Source organism: Sminthopsis crassicaudata, chromosome 2 (genome assembly GCF_048593235.1).
Source record: "Sminthopsis crassicaudata isolate SCR6 chromosome 2, ASM4859323v1, whole genome shotgun sequence".
Lineage (NCBI taxonomy): Eukaryota > Metazoa > Chordata > Mammalia > Dasyuromorphia > Dasyuridae > Sminthopsis > Sminthopsis crassicaudata.
In genome coordinates, this window is record NC_133618.1 from 27,840,369 (window position 1) to 27,866,755 (window position 26,387).

The 26,387-nt window shown below is 39.7% G+C and overlaps 1 protein-coding gene across 1 annotated transcript in view; it reads right to left on the reverse strand.

The window, feature by feature from the left end:
• EXOC6B (exocyst complex component 6B) overlaps nt 1–26,387 on the reverse strand; it is a 509,545-nt gene that overhangs the window by 298,347 nt on the left and 184,811 nt on the right. The window contains exon 7 of the mRNA XM_074285536.1: nt 9,264–9,440. Coding sequence (XP_074141637.1) covers nt 9,264–9,440 — 177 coding nt within the window. The remainder of the gene's footprint in view (nt 1–9,263; nt 9,441–26,387) is intronic.

Here is a 26,387-nt window from a genome sequence, read left to right on the forward strand (position 1 = left end):
TCTAGTAGAAACAGGAAAAATGGATAGATAGGGAACTGTCAGGAATACAAGGTATGGTTCAGATTAACATAAATCTAGTACCTAAAATTTACAATATAGTCACATTCTCTAATCACTAACTAGGCCTCTCAAACTATGTCAATATTAAAATAATAAAAGAGAATGCACACAGGAGAATGCAGTGCTTTATTCTATCTGGGCAAGATTTAGGAAAGATACACATAAAGAGATGTTAACTGGGCTGGGGCTTTTAAAGAGCTGTGGTTGTTTAAAATGGATACTGCGGAATTCTATCAGGTACAACTATTCTTCTTCTTTAACCAGGAAGATGAATTAAGGTTGCTTTAAAAAGTTGTTTTTGCCACCATGGCAGTCCCTTAACTTAATTGTACATGAAGACAAAGAAAAACTGTATTTTTGAGGGGAAGTTAATTATCTATAGCCTAAATTTGAATGAGCCAACGATCAAACTCCCAGCACACTTACTGGGAATCTGCAAGAGGCAAGAAATGAAGGAGGCCCCTCCTTTCAATAGCGCAGAAGAAATTCATCCTAGGATATCCGACCTGCTCTGCTGCTGCAGAGAGCAGATGGGGCCCAAGGCCCATTAGCCTGCTTTTGCTCTGTTGTTCCTGTGTCCCAGAACACACACAGCACAAGCATTATTTCAACGTCCCTTGGGGTATTTATTCCTTTCTTAAGAAACCTTTCAAAGCCTCTGGATTGGCACTAAGAGTACGATAAAGGCTTTTCTGGAATCTAGATATGTTGTTCACTGATGATTTGAGGCACTTTCCATACTGAAAGGACCTCAAATTACCAGTTCACCCAAAAATACATTCTGAATAGAAAGAAATGAAAACAAAGAGTTGGTGCCCATTTCAGAACATTAGCTAGAACTTCAGGCTATTAAAATGTACCAGACATTCTTCTGGAAAGAGGAAAAAAAAAAAAACATCAAATTACCTGAAAGGACATCTCTTTGCATTCAGATCAGTCCTGCATGTCTGCTTCACAGTTAGAAACCAAAAACACCTGGCAAATATTCCCCCTCACCCTTTACTCCCAACTTTTGCATTAAGTTGATTTTCCTTTACATGGAGGGAATATAGATTCCCTAATAATTCCTATTTCATTAGAGCTGAATTATACTTTTTGGAATAGTGATGTCCACGGCCCAAGACTAGCTGGAAGTGGCAAATACAAAGTGTTTGCCTTGATGGATAATAGTATTTAATGTTGGGATTCTGATTTTCCCCCAATAATTTCTTAGGAGTATATGATTTCATTCATGTATTAAAATAATCCAAAAATTCTATTATTTACATTAAATGGAAGAAAAACTTCTCCAATTTAGTCAATAACATAACTTGTGCCCAGATAAAAGGACTCAAACATTTTCTTGTATAGATACAGGGGATATATAAAAAAATCATTACTGCTTTATTTTGGGGTAAGGGTACACTGTACATATATATTAATTTTTATACACATTTCTTTATGAATCATGTTAAGAGAGAAAAATCAGAAAAGGGAAAAACCATGAGAAGAAAAAAAAGTAAGCATAGCATGTGTTGATTTACATTCAATTTCTATACCTGTCTTTCTGGATGCAGATGGTGTTTTCTATCCAAAGTTTATTGGGAATGCCTTGGATCACTGAACCACTGAGAAGAACCAAGTCTTTTATAAGTGATCATTGCACAATTTTTCTATTATTATGTATAATGTATTCCTGGTTCTACTTGTTTTGTTCAGCATCAGTTCATGTAAATCTTTCTAGGCCTTTCAAAAATCAGTTGGTTCATCATTTTTTAATAGAACCAGAATATTCCATTATTTTCATATACCATGACTTATTCAGTCATTCCCCAATTGATGAGCATCCATTCATTTTCAAAATCTTTGCCACCACAAAAAGAGTACTACAAACATTTTTGCACATATGAGTCCTTTTCCCTCCTTTATGATCTCCTTGGGATACACTCAGTAGTGGCCCTGCTGGGTCAAACGGTATGTATAGTTTGATAGTTTGATAGCTATTTAGGGATATTGCTCTCCAGAATGGTTGGATCATTTCACAAGTCCACCAAGAATGCATTAGTGTCACAGTTTTCCCCGCATTCCCTCCAACACTTATCATTATCTTTTCCTCTCATCTTAATCAGTCTGAGAAGTATGAGGTGGTACCTCAGAGTTGTTTTAATTTGCATTTCTCTAATCAATAGTGATGTAGAGCATTTTTTCATATGACCATAAATGGTTCTAATTTCATCATCTGAAAATTGTCTGTTCAGATCCTCTGACCATTTATTAATCTCATAAATTTGAGTCAGTTCTCTATATATTTTAAGAACAAGGCTTTTATGAGAAACACTGGCTGTAAAATTTTTTTCCCCAGCTTTTGCAGAATTTGTAGAAGGTGAATGTTGAAAACTATCTTTGCATATATTTGAAAAAATAAAATACTTGTGGGATGCAGCCAAAGTGGTAATTAGGGGAAATTTTATATCTCTAGATGCTTAGTTGCATAAAATAGAAAAAGAATGAATTGGGCTTACAACTAAAAAAGCTAGAAAAAGAACAAATTTAAAAACCCAATTAAATACCAAATTTGAAATTCTGAAAATAAAAGAGATTAATAAAATTGAAAATAAGAAAACTATTAAATTAATAAAGGTGAGTTGGTCTTATGAAAAACCAACAAAATAGATAAACCATTAGTTAATTTGATTAGAAAAAGGAAAGAAGAAAATCAAACTGTTCAAAAATGAAAAGAGAGAACTTTCCACCAATGAAGAGGAAATTAGAGCAATAATTAGGCATTATTTTGCTCAACTTCATGTCAATAAATTTGATAATCTAAGTGAAATGGAGGAATACCTACAAAAATATAGATTGCCTGGATCAACAGGAAAGGAAATAAATTACTTTAATAGTCCCATTTTAGAAAAAGAAATAGAACAAGCTATTAATCAGCTCCCCAAAATCTCCAGTAACAGATGGATTTACATGTGAATTCTACCAAACATTTAAAGAACAATTAGTTCTATACTATGAAAACTATTTGAAAAAAAAAAAACGGGGAAAGGAGTCCTACCAAATTCTTTTTATGACATAGATATGGTGCTGATACCTAAACCAGGTAGAATGAAAACAGAGAAAGAAAATTATAGACTAATTTCCCTAATGAATATTGATGAAAAAACCTTAATTAAACTATTAGCAAAGAGGTTACAAGAACTCATCCCCAGGATAATAAACCATGACCAAGTAGGATTTATACCAAGAATTTAGGGCTGGTTCAAAATTAGGAAAACTATTAACATAACTGACTATATCAATAACCAAACTAACAAAAATCATATGATTATCTCAATAGATGCAGAAAAAAGCATTTGATAAAATCCAACATCCATTCCTATTAAAAACACTAGAGAGTATAGGAATAAATGGATTTTTCCTTAAAATGATCTATTTAAAATATTAAAAAGCATCTATTTAAAACCATCAGCAAGCATCATTTATATTGGGAATAAACTACAACGATTCCCAATAAGATCAGGAGTAAAACATGATTGCCCACTATCACCAATACTATTCAATATGGTATAAGAAATGTTAGCTTTGGCAATAAGGGACAAAAAAGAGATTAAAGGAATTAGAATAGGCAGTGAGGAAACCAAATTATCACTCTTTGCAAATGATATGATGGTATATGTAGAAAACCCTAGAGAATCAACTAAAAAATTACTAGAAACAATTCACAACTTTAGCAGAGTTGCAGGATACAAAATAAATCCACATAAATCATCAGCACTTTTATACACTACCACCAAAGTCCAGCATCAAGAGATACAAATTAATTCCATTTAAAATAACTATTAGGGGCAGCTAGGTGGCACAGTGGATAGAACCCCAGCTCTGAAGTCAGGAGGACCTGAGTTCAAATTTGACCTCAGATACTTAACACTTCCTAGCTGGGTGACCCTGGGCAAGTCACAACCCCAATTGCCTCAGCAAAAAATAAAATAACTGTCAATAGTATAAAATATTTGGGAATCTGTCTGCCAAGGCAAAGTCAGGAACTATATGAATACAACTACAAAACACTTTCCACACAAATAAAGTCAGAAAAATAATAACAAAGTTCATCTGGAAGAACAAAAGATAAAACATTTCAAGGGAATTAATGAAAAAAATGCAAATGAAGGTGGCCTAACTGTGCCAGACTTAAAACTGTATTATAAAGCAGCGGTCATCAAAACCATTTGATACTGGCTAAAAAATAGAGCAGTCAATCAGGGAAATAGGTTAGGTTCACAGGGGAAAATAGTCAATGACTATAGCAATGTAGTGTTTTACAAGCCCAAAGACCCCAGCTTTTGGGATAAGAACTCACTATTTGACAAAAACTGCTGGAAAAATTGGAAATTAGTATGGTAGAAAGTAGGCATTGACTCACACCTAATACTGTCTACCAAGATAAAGTCTAAATGGGTTCATGATTTAGACAGAGTGATATTATAAGAAAATTAGAAGAGCATAGCACAGTTTACCTCTCAGATGTGTGAAGAAGGAAAGAATTTCTGACCAATGCATACCATTTGATACAGCAGTGTCTCTACTAGGTCTAGATCACAAAGAGATCATAAAGGAGGGAAAGGGACCCACGTATACAAAAATGTTTGTGGCAGTCCTTTTTGTAGTGGCAAGAAACTGGAAACTGGGTAAATGCCCATCAGTTGGAGAATGGCTGAATAAGTTATGGGATGTTATTGTTCTCTAAGAAATGACCAGCAGGATGATTTCAGAAAGGTCTGGAAAGACTTACATGAATTGATGCTGAGTGAAATGAGCAGAACCAGGAGATCACTGTACACAACCACAAGATTATTGGATGATCAATTCTGATGGATGTGGCTGTCTTCAACAATAAGATGATTCAGGCCAGTTCCAGTGGACTTGTGATGGAGAGAGCCATCTGCACCCAGAGAGAAGACTGTGGGAACTGAATAGGTTCACAACACAGCATTTCACTCTTTCTGATGTAATTTGCTTGAATTTTTATTTTCTTTCTCATTTTTTTTATCTGATTTTTCTTGTGCAGCAAGATAATTGTATAAATATGTATGCCTATATTAGATTTACATATATATATATTTTTTTTTTACCACATTTAACACACATTGGATTATATGTCATCTAGGGGAGGAGAGGAGGGGAAAGGGAAAAAAATTGGAACACAAGGTTTTGCAAGGTTAATGTTGAAAAATTATTCATGCATATGTTTTGAAAATAACAAGTTTTAATTAAAAAAAAAGAAAGTTGCAACCTAAATAAATTATCTAACTAGGTAAATGCAATTTACATTAACAATTTAAATGCCAACTGCATGGAACTGACTTCAAGTTCAGAAAATGAAATCTATGCATACTAGAATGCTTATTCAATGATTTTTAAAGACATTTTTAAGAATTTGGATCAATAATAAAGACAGAACACCTTGGATTGCTTACTTTGGCATCAAAGAGAAATAGTTTAGTGTTAAATATTCCAGAGATTATATGCTCCTTACACCACACAGCTTTCATTCTAAACAGAAATTTAATACCATTAATCTCATAACGAAAGATGGGAAACTAAGACAGAAGTTTCTAAAGAGAAAGACCAGATGCCATTCATTCACCAAACATGGCCGTGCAGTTAGAAAAGCCTTCCTGGAAGATAAGGGGATAAGAAGCCCTGGTGGTCCCACCTACTCTAAGAAGCCTTTCCTGATCCAGCTCACTGCTAGTGCTTTCCTTCTGATAATCTCCCTGATCCTGCTTCTGTCTTGTTTGATCTCCTCCATTAGCACTCAGCACAGTGCCTGGCACATGGTAGTGCTTCCTACATGTTTTCTGACTGACCTGAACTCAAGAAGTATACAGAAAGAGAGTGGAAGAAAGGCTACAGACATGGCTAGTGACAGAAATAGAGAGAACTCTCCTCGACAGTGGTTGAAACTCTCTCCTACCTCAATTTCCCTTGATACTACACATTCAATCACTCCCTAAACGGCCAGTGGATTCTAAGTGTCATAAGGGTAAGGAGCTTTCTGTATCTCCAGGACCCAGGACCACATTTTGGAGGGTTAAGTAATCTACTGAAAAGCTAGTAACCTTGCATACCCTTTGATGCAGGAATAACACTTCTGGGTATATCCTCAAACAAAAGAGATTTCTTAATCAAAATAATTTTTAAAATTCAGTTCCAAGAAGCTAGACAAGAGGTTTGATTTGACATTAGGGAATCAAATGACAAAGCTCTGACAGAAATATGTTCCCTAAACAACAGGGTTTCCAAGGCTTTCTATGCTACACACTGAGAATAATTAAAAACCAGTTCCTACTGCGGTATTCCTCATCTTAACTGAAGCACAGACAGAAAGAGTGTTAGATAAAAGGCCAGAAGGCAGGGTCTACCATCCATGCTCTAGCTTCTAGCTGACACCAGGCCCTTGGACTCCCAGGGAATCAAAGAACCAGACGGTGAGAAAATGAACCCCCCCCCCAGTTCCTCCAAACAGTTCTCACACACACACCCCTGGGGAGCCCTCCTCTGACACTCTCTGCTGAACCTCCCTGCTCACCTACGCCATAGCCCCATGCCCCAGATGCACAGCCCCCTACGCCTTATGAGTGTGTCATTGCTGCTGCCTGAGACGGGCTTTCATCCCCTTATACTTCCTAGCCCGGTCTCTCTTCATATGCTCATGGCTCAGGCAATCTTTGGTGGACTGGGGCTGTGCCCTCCCATAGCTGACTCTGCAAGTTGTAACCCACTGACTGACCAAGTTTCACATCCTTTCCAGGTGTCCCCATCTCCATCTTCTTACCATTCACCCTCCAGATCTCCAAATACCTCTGTGAGTAAAACTGGCCCACCAACTGGAAGTGGTCAGTTGGAATTCTGACTTCTTCCTTCCTTCCTTGTTTCCTTCCTCTTCCCCTCTTTCCCTCCCTCTGTCCACAAAGGATATCATACCCTTACCTACAGATGCTCCTGAAAGCATTTTCCTTTTCTTTTGCACCTCTGAACCTTCCCAAGACATCTTGGGGTTTACTCCCTACATTTCTTTCTTCAAGACCAGGTTTTAAAGCAAAACCAATCGTATTCTCACTAGTCACCAATAGGTTCTAGACAAAATTAGGTCACTGTTTGGGTTCTTATGAACTCAGACTGAATGTAAATAGTCATTTCTGCTTGGGCCAGAAATCCCAAGGATCTTCCCTTTCCTGATTTATTTATTCATTTGCTTATTTGTTTGTTTATTTATTTGAATTTTGGAGGGTAGGGGAACTAGGTGAAAGAGGGAAATTCTTTGCCTCTATTGCTATCTAGCCTTAATCACTGAATGGGTGCAACCTTAGTCAAACTGAGACCTGTTGAGGACCCCAGCATAAAAAGGTCAAGGTCTCCCACTGCATCCTGAGCCATCTCCAGTCTTCCTAATTTATATCTAGTTCCTGGGCTCACATGGCTCTGGGGGGGGAAAGTGAGGCAGGTGACCTTACCCAGCTCTCCCTCACTTCAATCCAATTCACTTGCATGTCATGGCGTCACCTTCCTGATGTCCCGGTGCTCTTCCAGAACAAAGGACAAATCACAATCTCTGAGACTTAAGCTGGCCCCAAAACTGGAATTGGTCACAGTTGGAAGACTTGCTCTTCCTTCCTTTCTTTCCTCTGTCTGTCCCTCTTTCTCTTCCTCCCTCCCTCTTTTTTCCTCCTTCCCTCTCTTCCTTCCTTCCTTTTTCTTCCTTCTTTCCTTCTCTCCTTTGTCCTTTCCTTCTTCCCTCCCTTACTATATCTCTAGCACTTAGTACAGAGAAAGCACTTTATAAGACATTCTTCATTCATAGGATCACAAAATTAGAGCTGGAAAAGAGATCATTTAAAAGAGAAGGAAACTAAAGTTCATAGAAGAATCACCAATGATATTTGACAGTATTTAACTTCTGATGTGAAATGAGGGATGATAAGGACACAGTATCTCAAAAAGGATGCCTTGTAAAAGAAAAAGCAGGGAACAAACAAAAAGTGAGCTCTTTATTGTTGCCCAAAGCCAGCATTCTCCTTGCCGATTCCCCTGAGTCTAACTCACCAGGGCTGTCTTTTTCATTTGGGGCCCCAAGATTTTTGTGTAATGTACCTTGCACAGAAGTGGTCCCTGAAAAAGTCCCTTAGGGGACCATGACACAGCTAAAAAAAATTCCATCTCCCCAGAACCCATTCATGCTGCTCTTAATGAGACCTGCTGAAAAATGTGAGGAATGAAGGTCAGCACGACACAGTGGGCCGCAGAAGACCTTATCGAAAGGATTTCTCCATGCCATGCAAGGAATATGCCAAGAAACCAGTTTGGAGACATCTAAGTAAACAACTCGCTGCAGGAGGCTCGAGATCAAGAATGCCTGCTAGAAAGAGATCCCAACTGAGAAGTAAATAAATACATGGCAGGGATTCCAAAAAAAAAAAAAAAAAAAAGTGGGAATTTATATGACAAATGAAATGCTGAACTCTATCATAAAAGATGAAAGCAGGAAAATCAACTGAGCCTTAAATCCAAGACTATGTGACTTGGGAATAAAGGTAATATATGGAATATTAACTTCCTATCCCATTCATATATGGTATCTCACTTTCAGAAAGCCCCCAATTCTTCATTACCTTTAATCCAATTTGGACTCTAGCAACAAGAAGACTAGGAAAGAGAGAGACCCAGGAACTTGGAGTCAGACAATAGTTCCTATGGGTAAGTGGGCACTGAGAGATGTATTCTGTATATGGATATTATGACAATCTTCTCACTTAACTATCTTCTACTTATAGTCTGTTATCATGGAATACAAGAATTATGGCTTCTATGGCCCTAAAATATTCACTTCAGGTTCCTAAAACAATGGCCCACTAATCATCCTGAAAGAAAATGGTCCTCCTTCTATGTGATCACCACTCTCCCAGACAGATTAAAGAAAATGGCTCCTTTACAAAAAGGAAGACTGCACCAGTGAGCAAAAAGATAACTCCATGACTAACTTGTTTCATAAATTCAGGCCTGACTGTTCCCTGGGTTTGTGATGTAAGAACTCTGAACTTCTGGATTCCTTATCAGCACACTACCCAGGGATGGGTCAGGTATCAGCTGCCCAGACACTGCTGCATCTTACCCTGCAATGGATACCTCACATCCCCTTTACCCCGTCAAACCTCAATTACCTCTTCATCCTCTTCTTCATCTTCAACGTCCAGAATCCCTGAATCTTGCTCAGACTTGGGGCTGGTGCTTTCTAGCTCCGTATCCAAGCTGGTATATGCATCCTTCTTGGATTTTTTCCTGCTGCCGATTCTGGGTTGTTGTGAGATGATGTTATCCAGGTTCCTTTGCTGTTGCGCCTAGGACAGAAGCAGAAGAAGGCAGTTAAGAAGGGAACATTCATAATTTCTTCAAACAAATAAGAACTTTCTAGAAAATACATCTTAAAATATGTCAACACAGAAGTCCTCAAGAATCCAAAGGAACAGTGCATACGCTCTTAACGTCCTAGCATGACTAGTAAATTCATTGTTGAAATTTCCTTGATTTAAAAAAAAAAAAAAAAAAACAAAAAAAAACAGCAAGCATCCTATTAAATCCCAGACCAGTCACAGATGATTTGGAAGATTTCAGGCAAATCCTTTTGCCTTTTTGGGCCAGTTTCATCATCTTTAAAATTATGATACAAAGCTGGCTTTGCATCGATTCCTCGAATTCTTCAGCAGATTCTCTGGATTCCTCACATTCATCAATTCTTATAATACAGAGAAATTCCATTACATAAACAAAGCTTACAAAAACAATCTACCTAATGATGTCAACACTGTAACTGGGGAAAAAACACCCCAGAAAACTGAAATTATTAGAAACCTATAAAGAACAAGCTTAACAGCAAAAGAGGGATGTGAGAAAGCATCTTTCCTAACTCCTTTGTAGAAGTGGAAGTAACGGGGGCAGCTAGGTGGCTCAGTGAATAGAGCAAATCTGATCTCAGACACTTAACACCTAGCTGTGTGACCCTGGGCAAGTCACTTAACCCCAGCCTCAGAGGGGGAAAAAAAAAAAAGAAGTGGAAGTAACACTGTACATACAGGTGGTCATCTTCATATATTGATCAGTTTTGCTGATTTCTTTCTCTTCTACCTCCTTTTCACTTTTAAAAAATGGCTCTCTGACAGGAAGAGAATATGCATAACAAGGAAAGGTAGGAGCAATTTCAAAAGATATCAGCAACAATTCCTTTTTAGGAAATCAAAAGATTGGGTTAAATGTTTTCTTCGATCCCTTTCCCCTTTTAATAAATGCTGAAGAGCTTACATTTATGTAGTGCTATAAGCTCACAAAGCATTCTGTATACATTATCTCCTTTGGTTTTCACAACTACCCTTGGAGGGACGCTATTAATTATTGCTCCCATTTTACAGATAAGAAAGCTGAAGGCCAGAGAGGGTGACTTGCCAAGAGTCCCACAACTGCTCATAGCCTTTTCTCAACTTCATCCTTCCAAACCTTCTTGTCCAGTCCCCTGAATTGAGCAGATGTCCTCTGGCCCCCAAGTTCATGATTTCACATAATACCACTCCACCCTCTTTAGGAGATTAAAGTGATCTTTCATCACAGCCCACACCTTGGGCTAAAGGAGGGAGTTCCTGACAACTTCTGGCAGGTTAGTAAATGTCCAGTGCAGATTCTACAGGTTCAGAGTTTTTAGGGAGATTCGTTTTCCTTCAATTCTATGATATTTCAACCATTTCACTTAAAATACTCCAGTGAAATTCCACTCAGGGGCTGAAGAAGTCTAATACAGAGAAATGAACTAGCTGACCTCACTGGAGTTTCTATGACCTTAATCTCTGGGAAGCAGGAATGAAAAGGTTTCCCCTTTTGCACTTTGTAAAGGGGAAGGAAGTCTAAGAGCTTAGCTCAACACTACTAACTGAAAATGAGCTGGGATTCAGGCAGGCACAAAAAAGACTAAATATAAGATTGCAGAGAATCAACAATAAGGTTGTAAATTCCTAATCTGTGTATGACACTTCTCCACTGGAGACAGGGAGAGGGGAAACCAGCTCAGCAGAGTGGTTCCTGTGGCTGATGGCAGGAGGCCTTCAAATCTTCTGAATGAGTTCAACATCAATGTCAAGAATACAGCAGTGGATGCCAATGGGTGTTAGCCCAGTAACGTACTGGATGAGCAAGAAAAGTAAAAAAAGAAAAAAATGAACTACGAGAGCTGATTTCTGCCAGGAACATTAAAAAGACCATGCATTCCAGAGGCCTCCCAGAAAAAGGAACTTTTTTGACTGTCCATGATGCACTGGCATTATGGTTCAGTTTCCTTCAAGGGCACAAAGGCTTCTGTTACTTAAACAAAGGTACAGAAGGAGACCAGAAACATTTAAACTGGCCTTGCAATTAAGCCCACACTCACAGCCATTCCCTAGATCTCTTAAACCTCTAGGGTAACAGAACTTCAATTCTTTCCCTCCAAAGAAAGGGCATTTACTTTATCCTCTGATTCGGTAAATTGGGCCAAATCAGCAAGTTGGATAGTACATAGTCAGGTAAGGTACTATGGGTCAAAGAACTGGGCCCCCCAACTAAAAATCTGAGTGCTAGAAGTTCTATCCTGCTCTGTTAGGGTCAATGGGCAAGTCATTTTGCCTTAAAGCACCATGGAGCCTATTTCATTCTATGAAAGGGAGCAGTCAATGCTGGTCTGGCAAGCAGACAGGCCACTGGATGAGTGAGCACCAGAGCAAAAGCACAGAATGATGAATTGGCCCCATTGTCACTGTTGTGGATACGAATGCAAATTACCGCCTAATAGCAACCAAAATGCTTCCAGGGGGCGGATGGAAAAAACAGAAAATTAAAAAGCAATCAACACAAGAGAATAAATGGAGCCCCAAACAATGCCACTTTAAATAAGAACCCACAAAAATCCAGCTCCACCACAGAGCACCTCCAGAGACAGTGCTCCCTAAAAGAAAATGGCTAGAGGTCGGGAGAGGCCAAAGCCCCAAAGGAAGAAAGGAGGAGAGCTTTCCTTCTTTTTTCATCCTTTCTATGGAGCACACTGGGTACTGGTGACCAAATCCTAAAGTGGTTCCTGAGTATTTCTCCCTCACTGCTCTCCTCCCAGCCAGCTTTCTGCTCACTCCTCCAGTCCCAGGCTCCTGGAACCACCTCTTCTCACTGTGGTGGTGGTTAAAAGTTGGAGGTCATCCGAAGTTTCAGTCACTGTACCCCTGCACATTCATTCGGTCCCTTAATCACTCTGTTCCAGAACTTCACCCATCACCTGTGTGTGAACTACTCCCCAATCCAAATCTCAGCTTCCCCGAAGGCATTTTCAATTCCCTAAGGAGATTCTCCCATCCGTGTCTCAAACTCAACCCCTTCCTTATTCTAGACAAATATCCCTAACACATCTTTTTCAGCATGTCTGTTATCTGGACAGCAATGGTTCACTGATGGCTTTCTCAGTCTGCTAAGTCCGCACTGGAGTTTGTCAATCTGGGCCCTCCAAAATATGTCCTGGTCTTATTGAATCTAACTCACATCATCCACTCAGGGAGACGGATCTCTCCACTGTCTCATGGGCCCAACGTCCATTTCTGCCACCACACCTTGCTTCAAGCCTCCTGAGCCCACTTCCCAGGCAGCTTCTACCTTCTGAGCCTTCTAAACAATATTCTTTTATTGAAAGATGAACCTAGGATCAACTCTTTTATTTTTTATTAATTCTATAATTGTAACTTTTTTTTTTGACAGTACATAAGCATAGGTAATTTTTTTTTACAACATTATCCCTTGTACTCCCTTCTGTTCCAAGTTTTTCCCCTCCTTCCCTCCCTCCCCCTCCCCTAGATGGCAGGCATTCCCATACATATTAAATATCTTATAGTATATCCTAGGTACAATATATATGTGCAGAACCGAATTTTGTTGTTGTTGTTGTTGTTGCAAAGGAAGAATTGGATTTGGAAGGTAAAAATAATCTGGGGAGAAAAACAAAACAAAAAAACAATGCTCACAGTTTACACTCATTTCCCAGTGTTCCTTTTCTGGGTGTAGCTAATTCTGTCCATCACTGATCAATTGGAATTGGATTAGCTCTTCTCTATGTTGAAGATATCCACTTCCATCAGAATACATCCTCATACAGTATTGTTGTTGAAGTGTACAGTGATCTTCTGGTTCTGCTCATTTCACTCAGCATCAGTTGATTTAAGTCTCTCCAGGCCTCTCTGTATTCCTCCTGCTGGTCATTTCTTACAGAGCAATAATATTCCATAACCTTCATATACCATAATTTACCCAACCATTCTCCAATTGATGGGCATCCATTCATCTTCCAGTTTCTAGCCACTACAAAAAGGGCTGCCACAAACATTTTGGCACATACAGGTCCCTTTCCTAGGTTCAACTCTTGGCTCTGCTTTTACACATATGTGACCCTGCCAAGTCAGTGAAGCTCTCTCTGAGCCAGTGTTCTCACTGTAAGAGATTTGGATTAAAGGACTATTCCAGAGACCCCACTCTACGAGCCTGTGACCTTCCTTGTCCCTGGCTACCACACCCTCCAGTCATCCCACCGGAGCACATTTTCCTTTTCCTGTAGAATCTGTAGCTCAATTTTTAACAATTACACACATTGCTTTATATTATTAGTTATTTTTCATGTACATGTCTCTTGCCTACCCAACTGGAAGGAAGGACTAGGTATTACACAACTTATAATGCTCCAAAGGAAATGTAGCAAATACTTCAATATTTATTGAAGGAAATAACACATGCTATAAGGCAACCTTTTCAGAGCTAGGTTCTATGGTTAATGAGGGTAATCAAATTTTCTCTTAGGGATCAATGGAGAACTGATGAGAGGACATTGTCTATGTGTTTGTTTTTGTCAGGCCTTTGATTTCATCAATGGAGGGCCCTCCCAGGAAAGAAACACCCATGAAGACTCAGGGACTATTCAATGAACCACCCAGACTTTATTAAGAACCTTGTGCCAAGTAATGTGCTAAGTGCTAAGAAAACAAATAAAGATCCATAGTCTCTGACCTCAAGAAGCTGGTATTTACACACACACACACACACACACACACACACAGTCTCTTCAAGTATGAGGAGCTGGATCTTTAAAAGAGCTAAAGGTTTCAAGGGCTGAAGTGAACAAGGAAAGCACCCCAGGCAAGGGGGCAGCAGCTGAGCAAAGGCATGGATCAAGAAATGGAAAAGGGAGCATCAAGGAAGATGATTTGCCTCATCGGCCACACGAGGTTAATCACCTTGGAACAACGGGCTCGAGCCAGACTATGAAGGGTACTGAATACCCAAAATGGACGTGAGAGGGAGAGATTCTGAATTCAGAACCTCTAATGGAAGGTACTTTCACCAAGGTCATTGGAGAGGCTAGCTCTATCTCAACTACTCCCTGTTGCTTCCCATCACTTGCTTAACCCATAAAAACCAGCAGAGATTTATGTTGAGATCTTAGGAAGGCTAAAACAAAATGATCTTGTACAACACTCCTAAGCCTTAAGTATTCCAGGTACCACATCCTAGGTTAAAAACAAAAATTGATGCTTAAGGGCTCTCAGGGCCTTTACCTCGGCCTAATACTGACCTCTAGTGGCTACAAAAAGCCGAAGAGTCCAAACTGGCTGCTCTGGTCCCAATCAATCAGTAAGAAAAAAAAAAGGGGGGGAAAGGGGGAGAAATCAATCTTATCACAAAGCATGTATGAAAGGCCTCCTAGAGGCCAGGTCCCGTGGGATGTTCTAAGGAGGCACACAAAGACAGAACAAATCCAACCCCAAGAACCTCACCCCCCAAAAAAGGCCAGTCTTAGACAGCTGCCTTCAAGAAGCTTATGCTATTTCCTGAGAGAGAATATGAGTGTGTTTATGGGGACACACACACACACACACACACACACACACACACACACACACACACACACACACACGGTAATGGGGAGGGAAGGGAAGCTCTGATGGGCAGGAAAGGCTTCCATGGCAAATGTGGCTTGATCTCAATTACTTTGCCATTGTCATTAACCTTTCCTAAAACCCCTAATTCTGTGGTTCCTGTAAGTAACCAGGGGTTCTCAAAGACAAAGGGGACCAAGGGAAAGTTTGAGCCCAGGATCCTGAGCAGCTGCTGGGGACGCAGGCCAGGCTAGTGGGATCTGGAAGTTCAGCAGTCGTTAGCGCTCAGGAGCAGCAGTCAGCCTGAGGAGGTAGTACCCAGGACAGGTTGCTCCTGCCCTCACCATCCTGGGCTCCTAAGGCACCCACAAGTTAGGAGGAAGCCTCCTCACCTCCTGCAAGGCTGCCCTAACTTTCTTACACTCCTGTGCCTCACAAGAGCGGTTTACTCTGGCCTTCTCTGGACTAATCTATTAGTCCATCAGCCAATAAGCATTTATTAAAAACTGAAAGGGAGATGGAGCCTCATCATCCCCAAAGGCAGGGGCTCATCGGGCTCTTCTTAACAGATCCATGAAATGGAGCATAGGCTGGATTATCTCTGAAATTGTATATGAAGAAATCAGGGTCCACACCCAGTAAGTGGGGCAGCTGGGACTTAAATATGAGTCTTCTGATACCCAGCCCAAAGTCTTTCCAATACAGCACACTTCATAGGTAATTTCACAGGCTTACAGCATTAGTCTTTTATGAAAAAGTAATACCATAAGTAAACTAGGAGAGCATGGGGAAATGCCCTATCTATGGATAAAAGAGAAGCGCAAACAAGAGGGAGAAAGGATTATGGGGTATAAAACAGATAATTTTGATTACATTAAATTAAAAAAAAATTTCAATAAACAAAATTAAAGCAAAACTTAAAGCAAAATTAAAAAGAAAACAGGAAAGGGGGGGAAATTTTGCAACAAGTTTCTCTCATAAAGACTCTATTTCTCAAATAGATAGAAAAGTGAGTCAAATTTATAGAAAATAAGAGCTATTCTTCAATTAACACATGGTTATTAGGAAGAAAGAGCCAAAAGAAGAAATGAAAGTTAATAATAGCCACATGAAAAAAAATTCCTCTAAATAAACTGACTAAAGAGCTGAAAATTAAAACAATTTTGGGATACCGCTTCATACCTATCAAATTGGCTAAGAAGACAGAAAATAAAAAAATTAATTCTGAAGGAATACAAAAAAAAAACCAGAACACTGATGCATTACTGGTAGAAGAATGAACTGGTTCAATCATTCTGGGGAAAAATTTTGAACTGTACCCAAAGGGCTATTAAACTGTGTGTTTCCTTTGATCCAGCAATAACTCTACAAGGTCTGTATCACAAAGGGATCAAAGAAAAGGGGAAAGGTCTTATTTATAAGAAAATCTTTATGGTAACTCTTTTTGTCATGGCAAAGAATTGGAAATCAAGGAAATGTCTATCAATTGAGGAAAGGCTGAAAAAGTTGTGATGTATGATTGTGAAGGAATACTAATATCCTTTTATAAATAATGAGCAGGATGGTTTCAGAGAGACCTGGGAAGATTTGTATGAACTCATGCAAAGTGAAGTAAGCAGGACCAGGAGAGTATTATACACAGTAACAATGTAAGGATGATTAACTGTGAAAAACTTAGCTCCTCTGATCAAGACAATGACTTGAGACAATTTCCATGATGAAACATTCTATCTACCTACAGGAAGAGAACAGATGAACTCTGGATACAGATTAAAGCATACTTTAAAAAAAAAAAAAAATTTAGTTTTATTGGTTTATTTGTGTTTTCTTTTGCAACATAGTTAATATGGAAATACGCTTGGCATGACTTCACATGTATAATAAAAATCAAAGTGCTTGCTTTCTTGGGGGAAGACACAAAGAAATGAGAGAATCAAACTAAAGAATCAAACTCAAAAAAAAGTTTAATGACTGCTAATTTTTTTTTTACATGTAATTGGGAAATGTTTAACAAGATTAAAAAAAAAAAAATCTAGCTTTAAAAGTACACACAGACTGTGTCATTAAGGGAAATCTGTAATTTCCTGGTCACTGCCAATCCAGGCTACTATCCTCTTCATCCTCAGTTCTAGGCCAACTTGTTTTCTACTGATACAGAGTCACAGAGATACACGCCAGAGGCCAAACTCAACAAGCTGTCTGCCCAGCTGCAAACGAGGGCCTGAGCAACACAAATTCTCTCTTGTATCTTTTGGTCTTTCCTGTAGTTGGCCTGGATGTTCAGGCCAAACTATTTTGAGATTATTATTTATTTATAATATTATTATGCCATAAAAAACAAACACAAGAAAAGTTCAGAGGGATTCTGGGAAGACCTAGATTATTTAACAGAGAGGACAATGGCCTACAAAGGAAGGAGCAGGAAGGATTTAGGTTTGACTCCGGGCTCCCAAACGTTAAATCAGGTTTGCCTTTTTCATATTCCTCCTACAAAAGGAAAATCTGGATTTATCTAGTGTCCTCCTTCAAGAAAACCCAGTGGATCTCACACAGAACTTGTAGGTTCCAACACTCCTTGAGAAGACGACAGTAAACACGGTGACTTATTTTTTATATGCCCTTCATGGACATGTAAAACCTTGAAACGATTCCTACAGGCAGCCACGGGATTATGGCATTCTGGCTCTCTGAAGTTCAAATATACTTTTATCCACAGGCCAAAAGTCTTCATTCAATCCCTACCAACACTGAATCTATCCAAAAAGAATAAAAACTGGCCCCCAAGAAGAAGCAAGCACTCTGTTACCTCTGTCCCTGGAAGATCAAGTACTGCAAAGTCCGAGAACGGGACACAGAGGATCACCCCCCTTCTTGCCCTGCGGTCAGACCCTGCTATGGCCTGGCCCACTCGTTTGGAGAAGAAGCCAGTGAGCTCTCGATTCACCTTCTGTGTGTCCTGTCGGTGTGCTGTAGACAACTCTTCTGACAACCTCAGGCCAAGTGAAGAATCTAATTTTCTTATCAGAGACTTGATTTTGTTTGGGGGCTGCCAAGACAAGCTTCCATCTCTTACCCTCAGCAACCAGGGTTTAGCAGCATTCTGCCAAGGTACTCAGGCGAAAGATGTTCTCAAAATACAAACTTAAAATAATGATAATAATTATGATATTTATAAAATATAAAAACTTTAAGATTTGCAAGATTGGCCTTACCCAGTTGTATAATATAGATATAGATACACATACATATATACCCACACATATGTATATAATATGATATATGTAGAAACACACAATGCAATTACATCATTCTGTGTACTTCCCAAATCACAATACACCCTTAACAGATGACTGTTTAAATCCTGAGGAGCAACAGCGAGCCCAAAAGACACTCTACTAGGAAGAAAGACCAAGCGATTTTCAGCTCTGCAAAAAATTAGTGATGCTTCAGTTTAGATTTCTACTTCTCCCAAGGCCCACCTCCCATGAGAGGAGAGAGAACTGGGCACCAGCCCCTGTGGCAGAACAGAAACTCCGTCTCAGGAATTCCTCTGTCAAGCTCACTTCCTCTTGCTCCCTTTCAAGCAGGTAAAGGAAAGTGATATGGTATGAGTAGCCAAGCACTGTGAAGAAAGAACACTGTGCTTCCAAAAAACCCAAGAGCTTCAGAAATGACATCAAAGAGAAGGGAGACATTCCCAACAAGGAGGGAAGCAGCCTGAGGGAAGCCAAACTCACAGAGGAAATACCTCCCTTTAGTATGTTTTTGGGGGGAAGCCAGGCTTGGCCATATTTCTATTCTCTCTCAAGCTATTCTGTCTGTGGCAGACAGACCATATTGGGATCCACAAAATACCAATGGGGAGAGAGAAAAAAAAATTCTCAAAGATTAGAGTGCCTTCTTTGAAGTAGAGTACTAACCAGACCAAGGTTTGGGAGCCTTTACATAGAAGCCAATTAACTTCAAACAGGGGAAAAATCAGTCCCAAGAGGCAAATCTGGCTGCTTAACGATGGACCCAAGCCACACAAATGCACGCCACTGATTACAAGGCAAGCTAGGCAAAAAAGCATGGATACCATAAAGCACTTCACCCACAAAATGCCAAGTACTCCGTGCAATGACAGCAGGGTGATGAGTTTCTTGGGAATACGATCATAGTGAAGTTGGTAGGAAATAAAGAAGCTTTCGTTCAATGATTGGGGACATTTTTTGAAAGTACAACTGAAGCTGGGGTTCTTAACCTAAGATACGTGGATCCCCAAAGAGATACACAAATGGATTTCAGGGGAACCATGAACTCAGACTGGGGGAAAAACTTCAACTCTATTTTCACTAACCTCCAACAGAAATGTAAATTTCATCAGATTATTGAAGAGGTTCATGACACAGAGAAAAGTTAAGAGCCTCTGGATTAAAGGGATCTTTTAAAAATCTCAACAAAGAAGCAAGCAACCATCAGGAGTCAGCATGGCTTCAGCAAAAACAGGTCATGTCAGACTGACCATTTCTGCTTCACAGCAGAGAACTAGAAGACTGGTAAATAAGTGAAATGCTACAGAGAGAGTTTTTATAGATTTTTTTTAAAAGCACTTCAAAATCACTTATGCAATTCTTGTGGAAGTGATGAAGATGTGAGTTTCATTATAATCTCTTTAATTAGATCATAACTATTTGAATGGTCAGAATGAAAAAAAAATTAGTCATTAATGACTCGATGGTGATGTGGAGAGAAGTTTCTAGTGGGGGGCTGCGGGGCCTTGTACTAGACATATTCTATTTGACATGTCTTATTAATGACTTCAATGAAGACAGAGAGAGGACAGATTTGTGATTAAGATAAAAATAAGAAGAAAAGATAATACTGGATGACAGTGTCAAAAATCAGAAAATATCTGAATTAGGAATTGATTACAAAAAATATTGTAACTAGATATATCTTGATTAGAGCATTAGACCAAATTGATTTCTTTTTTAAAGACAATGAGAAAAAATGACATATGAGAGAAATTTCTTGTAGGCAAGTTAGCAGTTAAGCAAGAAGGACTATCACAAGAATGGCTCACGCAACAGAAACAACAATCGGATCCATAGGCTCCCCCATAAAAATAAAGTTTAAATAAGAAATCCTGAGACTGGTTATTCACCCATCATATAAAAGATAAAGACATAACAATAGACACTAGCAATTACAGTGCTTTAGGGTTTTTCAAAGTACTTAACATGTAAATCCATTTGATCTTCACAATAACCCTATACAGTAGATACTATTATTCTCTATATTTTACAGATGAAGAAACTGAGGCAATATTTGAACTTGGGTTTCCCTGCCTAGAAGTATACTCTATTCACTGTGCCAGTTAGTTGCTTGAGGTATTCCTATGAAAACTCATTCACCAAAATTGCATAATCCAATAAACATTCAGTAAGCAGATAGTATATGGAGGTTCCATTTTTAAGACACAGAGTTTAGATAAAATATAATTCTCCCCCCCCCCCCCAGGCTGGGGTTAAGTGACTGGCCCAGGGTCACATAGCTAGGAAGTGTTAAGTGTCTGAGACCACATTTAAACTCGGGTCTTCCTGAATTCAAGGCTGGTGCTCTATCCACTGTGCCACCTAGCTGCCCCTGATAAAATATAATTCTTAACCTATTAGAACTTATAGTACAATCAGGAGATGGGTTAAATGCAAGTGGTAGATAGTAATACAAAATAGCTGTGTGAGAGAGGCCTGAAAGAACAAATTTATGGACAAGGAGCACGGGTTGGGGAGCACTTCATGGAGGAATGACAAGGGCAGAATTTCTACAAGTTAAAGAATAAGGTAATTTCCAGTCACAGGGAACAATATGAAGCAAGGCAGAATGGGAACATGTGGGGGTGACATGGGATAGGAATGATGGAATACGAGGCACTTCCCGGAGAAGAATGAAAATATTTCATTTGCTTGATAGGCAACAGGGAAATGCTGAAGGGTTCAGAGCAGAACCCTTCCTCTGGCAGGGGTAAAAGAGAGAGACCAAAGGGGGTGAGGCTGGAAGTCAGAGAAGTAAAAGCACCAACTTAGCACTGAAGTGACACAGTCTTCGATGCTTGTGGGAGACCTCTGGGTTCCTTCTACCACTGAGTGTATTATTAGTCATTTAAAACCCCCACAAAGCAAAGTATTCTTGGCCAGCCACTTGGAAGTAGGATGCTTTGATTCTCGGCACATCTATCCACCAGTAGAATTGATAATGCTTCTGACATATGCTTTTTAAAAAAGCAACTAATTAGTTCTTTTGTAGGCAGCAGATAAGACTTTGTAGAGGCTGATTTATTATTTAAACAGAGCTGAAAGACGGTTGTGGTTAACTTCAGTGGTTCTGATTAGTTACTGTGCATTTTCTGCCATGATTGTTTTATGGGCCCTTTTAATGGACTGGGACACACAACTTTAAAATATTGTTTTACAATATCCCTCTGAACGAAATACATATTCCTTAAAACAATATTACAAAAAGCAGACTCACCAAAGGGAAGAAAGAAAAAAGTTAATAAAAAATGACAGCAATACTGGCCGAGGGCCAGAGACCCATTTGAAAGTTATAAAAAAAAGCTCTTTGGATCAGATAGTCGTGTGTGCTCTTACTGCAAGGTGTAAACGCCACACACTCACACACAGGCTTCTGTTTTCAGTTTTAACTGCAAAGCCGGCACTTGTCACAAGACGGGAGGATCCTTCACATCCCTGTCACTTGCATAGGCATTTACCCTTCTGAGTGGGCAGTGTCCAAGATCAATCTGACCCACTCAACAAGTCCTGCTTTTTAAACTGTTAAGATAAAAAAAAAAAAAAAAAAAAAAAAAAAAACCCTTCTTATTTCATAAGTCATTTGTTTTCCATTTATTCTAAAAACAACTCAAGATATTTTAAGAAATGAGACAGCAGCCCAGAAGTAAAGGCCTAAGCAAAGGCATAGGGCCGGTCGGGGAGAAGAACACCTAAGAGCTCCCACAGCTTCAGTGACACTCACAGACTAGGAGCCTTCTTCAGAGACCAGAGCCTTCAGAACAAAGGCGCGCCGGGAAGCTGGCTCTTCTGGAGAAGGGGGGAAAGATCTTTGGCCCTGCTGTCAGCCCTGCTCACCCAAGGGATGTCAGGTTCCCACGGCTGGGCCACCTGGCGGGATGGGGAAGGGCTTCCAAAACCAGGAAGGATCCACGGACGTCACGTGCGTTCCACCACACATTTCCTAACCAGCTCCAAAGAAAACAGAAATCAGCTAACAACTGTACCCACTGAAAACAAGGACATGGGCCACACGTGGGCCCTCGAGTGTGCATGAACACACACGCACACACACACACACACACACACACACACACACACACACACACACACACACACAACTCTCTCTCTTTCTCTCTCTCTCACAAGTACAGACCACATAATCTGCCTCACACAAGACAGCTTTCTGGGTATCCAGAGGAAGGTTCCTGTACTAGTTACAGAATAAAATCTTGGCCCACAATGGCACCTGTATACAAGTGGCATTCTTTACAAATGCTGGTTCATTTAATTTAATAGCAGAGAAGCCCCCCACCCCCCAAAGTGAGCAGAAAGTAGGTTCCTTGGGCTCTTCCCTGCCCACGCCTGCCCTCTCAGACAGAAGAAAGCAACTCTGAAAATCTAAGTCAACACAAGGTCATCTCTTCTGTCCTTCAAGCACATTTTATTCAGATAGGGTCAGAACAAAGATATCTTCCCATTTTATAAATGAGAGGTTTGGACTAGCTGATCAACAAACCAATTAAAGTCTAAATCCATGATCAAATTTGAGGAGAAAATGAGTTTTAACCTGAAAAAGAAATATCAGAAAGGACTGGAGATGCCTTTACTTCAAAATGCCACTGTCACTGACACTGAAGGTCTACAAATAGGAAGTACAGAACAGGACTTTGTGTGGGGAGCTCACCCCCTTAAACTCCTTCTCAATGTTGCTAGTTTTAGCTACTTATAAGACAAAATAAAATTCACTTTTGGATTGCAAATAGCGAATGCTTTATTTAAAGCAGATCACAATTATCTAATTTTCTAAAATGTTTAACTAAGTACATGGTTGACTGTCTGGTTTAATTAGAGTTTTTGAATCCCGATGTCTTTCCCAAAAACCTATTATTCTTCTGAACTTTTAAATTTGGTCATGGATATGATGGGATGCTAAGAATCATGGGACAGCTAGATGGCATAGAAGATAGAGTTCTAGGCCCAGAGAAAGGAAAACTTCGTTGGAGACAAGAATTGATGGGAATAGAACTGCAAGTGACCCAGGCACAAGTCCAACAGCACTGAAGAGGATTAAAGTATAAACACCAATTTAAGCAGTTAATTTGGTTTTCATCTTCAAGCTAAGGATACAACATTGTGGTACCAGTAACTTTTGAGATGTTTGTGAATTAGATAAAGATTAAAGGAAGTTTGTGCTCTAGAAAATATAACGCCACACAAATCTGGGTCACTAAAACATTCACTCACTGCCAGGAGAATGGACCAACAGGCTCATACTCACACTGTCAATTAATTAAAATCCACCCCAGCCCTAAGAATTGGTTGTTGTTTACTCTAGAAGAGTAAAGTGTTCACCATATAGTATTCTGATATGAACTTTAATTCCCACTAAAAATCTCTAAATCCATGCCAAAATATGCTTCTGATCACCAATATTATATGCAATCTCCTATTATATGTAACATCATTTTCTCAAATAGATTACTGACTTGCTAATATTACCCAAAGCACATAGAGAGAGAGAAATGAGCCAGAGATTCAGAGCACATCTGAGCTAAACAGCAGTCCAGGACTAAAAAGGACTCAAATCCCTGCCCAACCACTGCAGTTGGGCCTGGATTAAATTAATCTGAATCACCAATCAATAAAAAGAACAGCATGAGGGGGATAGTGACACAGAAATTTTGTAGCCCTAGGGTCTGCTTTTAACCTGCTATACCCTGACTCTAGCCTACTCCCCCCAAAAAAGATTAAGAAATAATAAAATAAAATAACCAGGGCTGACTTGTATATGGACAGATGTAGGGGGGAGTTGAGGAGGGGGGGTTTAAGTACTTTCTTCTCCACCAGGGAATATCAATACCCTTTTAAGCAGGCCTACATTTAAATGTGTGTTCTGACAGTCATGTCAGGGCCTGGGTAAAAACCTTTTCATGTGAACCATTAAAACGAAAAGATCCAGACAAGAGGCCTGTTTTTTTCCAGAGAGTGAGGGTGGAAGAGAATAATGTCAGTTTAAAAGATGGAATTGTCCCTTTAAAAAAACTGCCAGATAGATGAAAAGCCTCCCCACCCCCCCAACCCCAAGTCCTTTCCCTGCTGTGGTCTGATGCTCATGTTACAAACAGGAGACTGGAAGGAAGAAAAATACCAAGCCCCAGATCAGCCTGCAACTCAAAGCCGAAGGGAATGGAGCAGTTCTCCAAAGGTATCCCAACAGAGCTGACCCTCTTGGGTCCTGTGCTCCCCATGCATGACATCCAAAGTCTCACAGCTCGAAACTCTAAACTGCTGAATCATTTCAATAGCAAGTGGTGTGTACCTACCTACCTGCTGGTGAGAAATAACAGTCATTCTTTGCTTCAGCCATCATTTCCTTGCTCCCCACTGCCAAGTGAGGGGCTGCCTGCTGTCAAGCCTGGAGACCCTGCTGACCGACTCTTCCCCCAGAAAGCTGAAATCCAGGCTGTCGGCTCACAGGGCTCGCCTTTGAGTGCACAAGCCCTCTGCAGAGGATACTCTGGGCTCTGGGAAGAACGCAGAAATGTTGCTGTTTCCCTCAGATATCTGTCACATTTCAAGGACCTGATTTTCTCTTTACTTTTTAAAAAATACTTCCCCCCCCCCCAGGCCCAGACATATAGGATTGGTTTATAAGAAAAAGCCAACAAGTGTCTTTAAAAAAAATTCAAACTATGTTTCATCCTCTCAGTAAGATGAAGCCCTCAAGTCATAAGTCATTTATTCCTATGAATATTGAAGGAAATTTCTGCCATCTATCTAGCTCACTAGATACCCCAAATGGGCCGGTGGTTCTAACCATTCTGGACTGAAAGAGAATAAAAATGGCATGCCAAAGACCCAGAAGAGAATTAACAACAATCAACAAGAATCTCCCTGATGAAAACTCAGATTTTCCCTGAGAGTCAAAGCTGATCATTTCCCTTAGAACTCAAAGAGAAAATATAAGTAACTAAATTCTGAAAGACAATAGATTTCAACTATCCAAAGACAATTTAAAGCAGTCACTTTCTCTGGTGGAAAGAAAATCTGTTACCATTTTTGAATGGTTTAAAAAAAAAATCCTTTTCACATCAAGTTTGAGGATTTCTTTAAAAGGCAGGCTAGTTCTTGCTGTATGAAAAGAAATTGATATTAATAGCTAACATTTAAATAGCATTAAAGTTTGCCAAGGCATTATATATGTTACCTTATTCGATCCTTACCACCCTAAAGATAAACGTCATTATTCCCATTTTAGGGATAGGAAACTCAAGTTGATTGAAACTCAGTGGCTTGGTCAGGGTCACCCAGGGAATAAGTGACTGAGGCAGGACTCGCACTCCTCCATATCCAGAACTCTATCAAGTCACCAAACTGCTTCCAAAATATACTGGTCTGTTGGCTATTCCAATAAAAATATCATCAAGGGAAGAAAAGTAGTATCATTCTTCATGACTAAATGAAGATGGAGAGTTTTCAGAGCCTGAAATCAGAAAGCCCTGGGCCCTATCAGACACTTCTTAAGTCTCAACCTTCCTAAGCCAGTCTCCTTGCATGTAAAAGCAGGATAATAACACCTGTGAAGCATCTCACCAGGTTGTTGTAAAGCTCAAGTGAGAGAACATGTGTTGGCCCTAAAGTGCTATATAAATACAGCTATCACTCTCACCTCTGCAAAGTGGAAAGGGGGAGAAATGGAGCGAGTTTACATAAAGAGACCTTGCCTGGTTCTGAAAACAATATAGACATCACCACTGTACTAAGCAGAAGGAATCACAGTCATAATTTCTACTCCCTCTTTGAAACAAAAAAGCCTCAAAGGTCATGACTTGGATGTTGATGTGGAAAAGGGGGAATAAGGGTAATCAATATTCCAGGAAAGACTAGAATTCAAGCAAATCCTTCAGGCTCCTGACTCAACTTCCTTTCAGTCAGTTTCTAGAAAAGGAGGAACAGGCAAAGGCTTCACAGCAGAGGAAATCTAGAACAGAACTACTTTCCAGTCAGTCCAACTGCCAATTCCAAAGAAATATTTACTCTCCTTTCCTAGACTCCTTGCTTCCTGCTTCCAAATTATTCCAAAGACTAG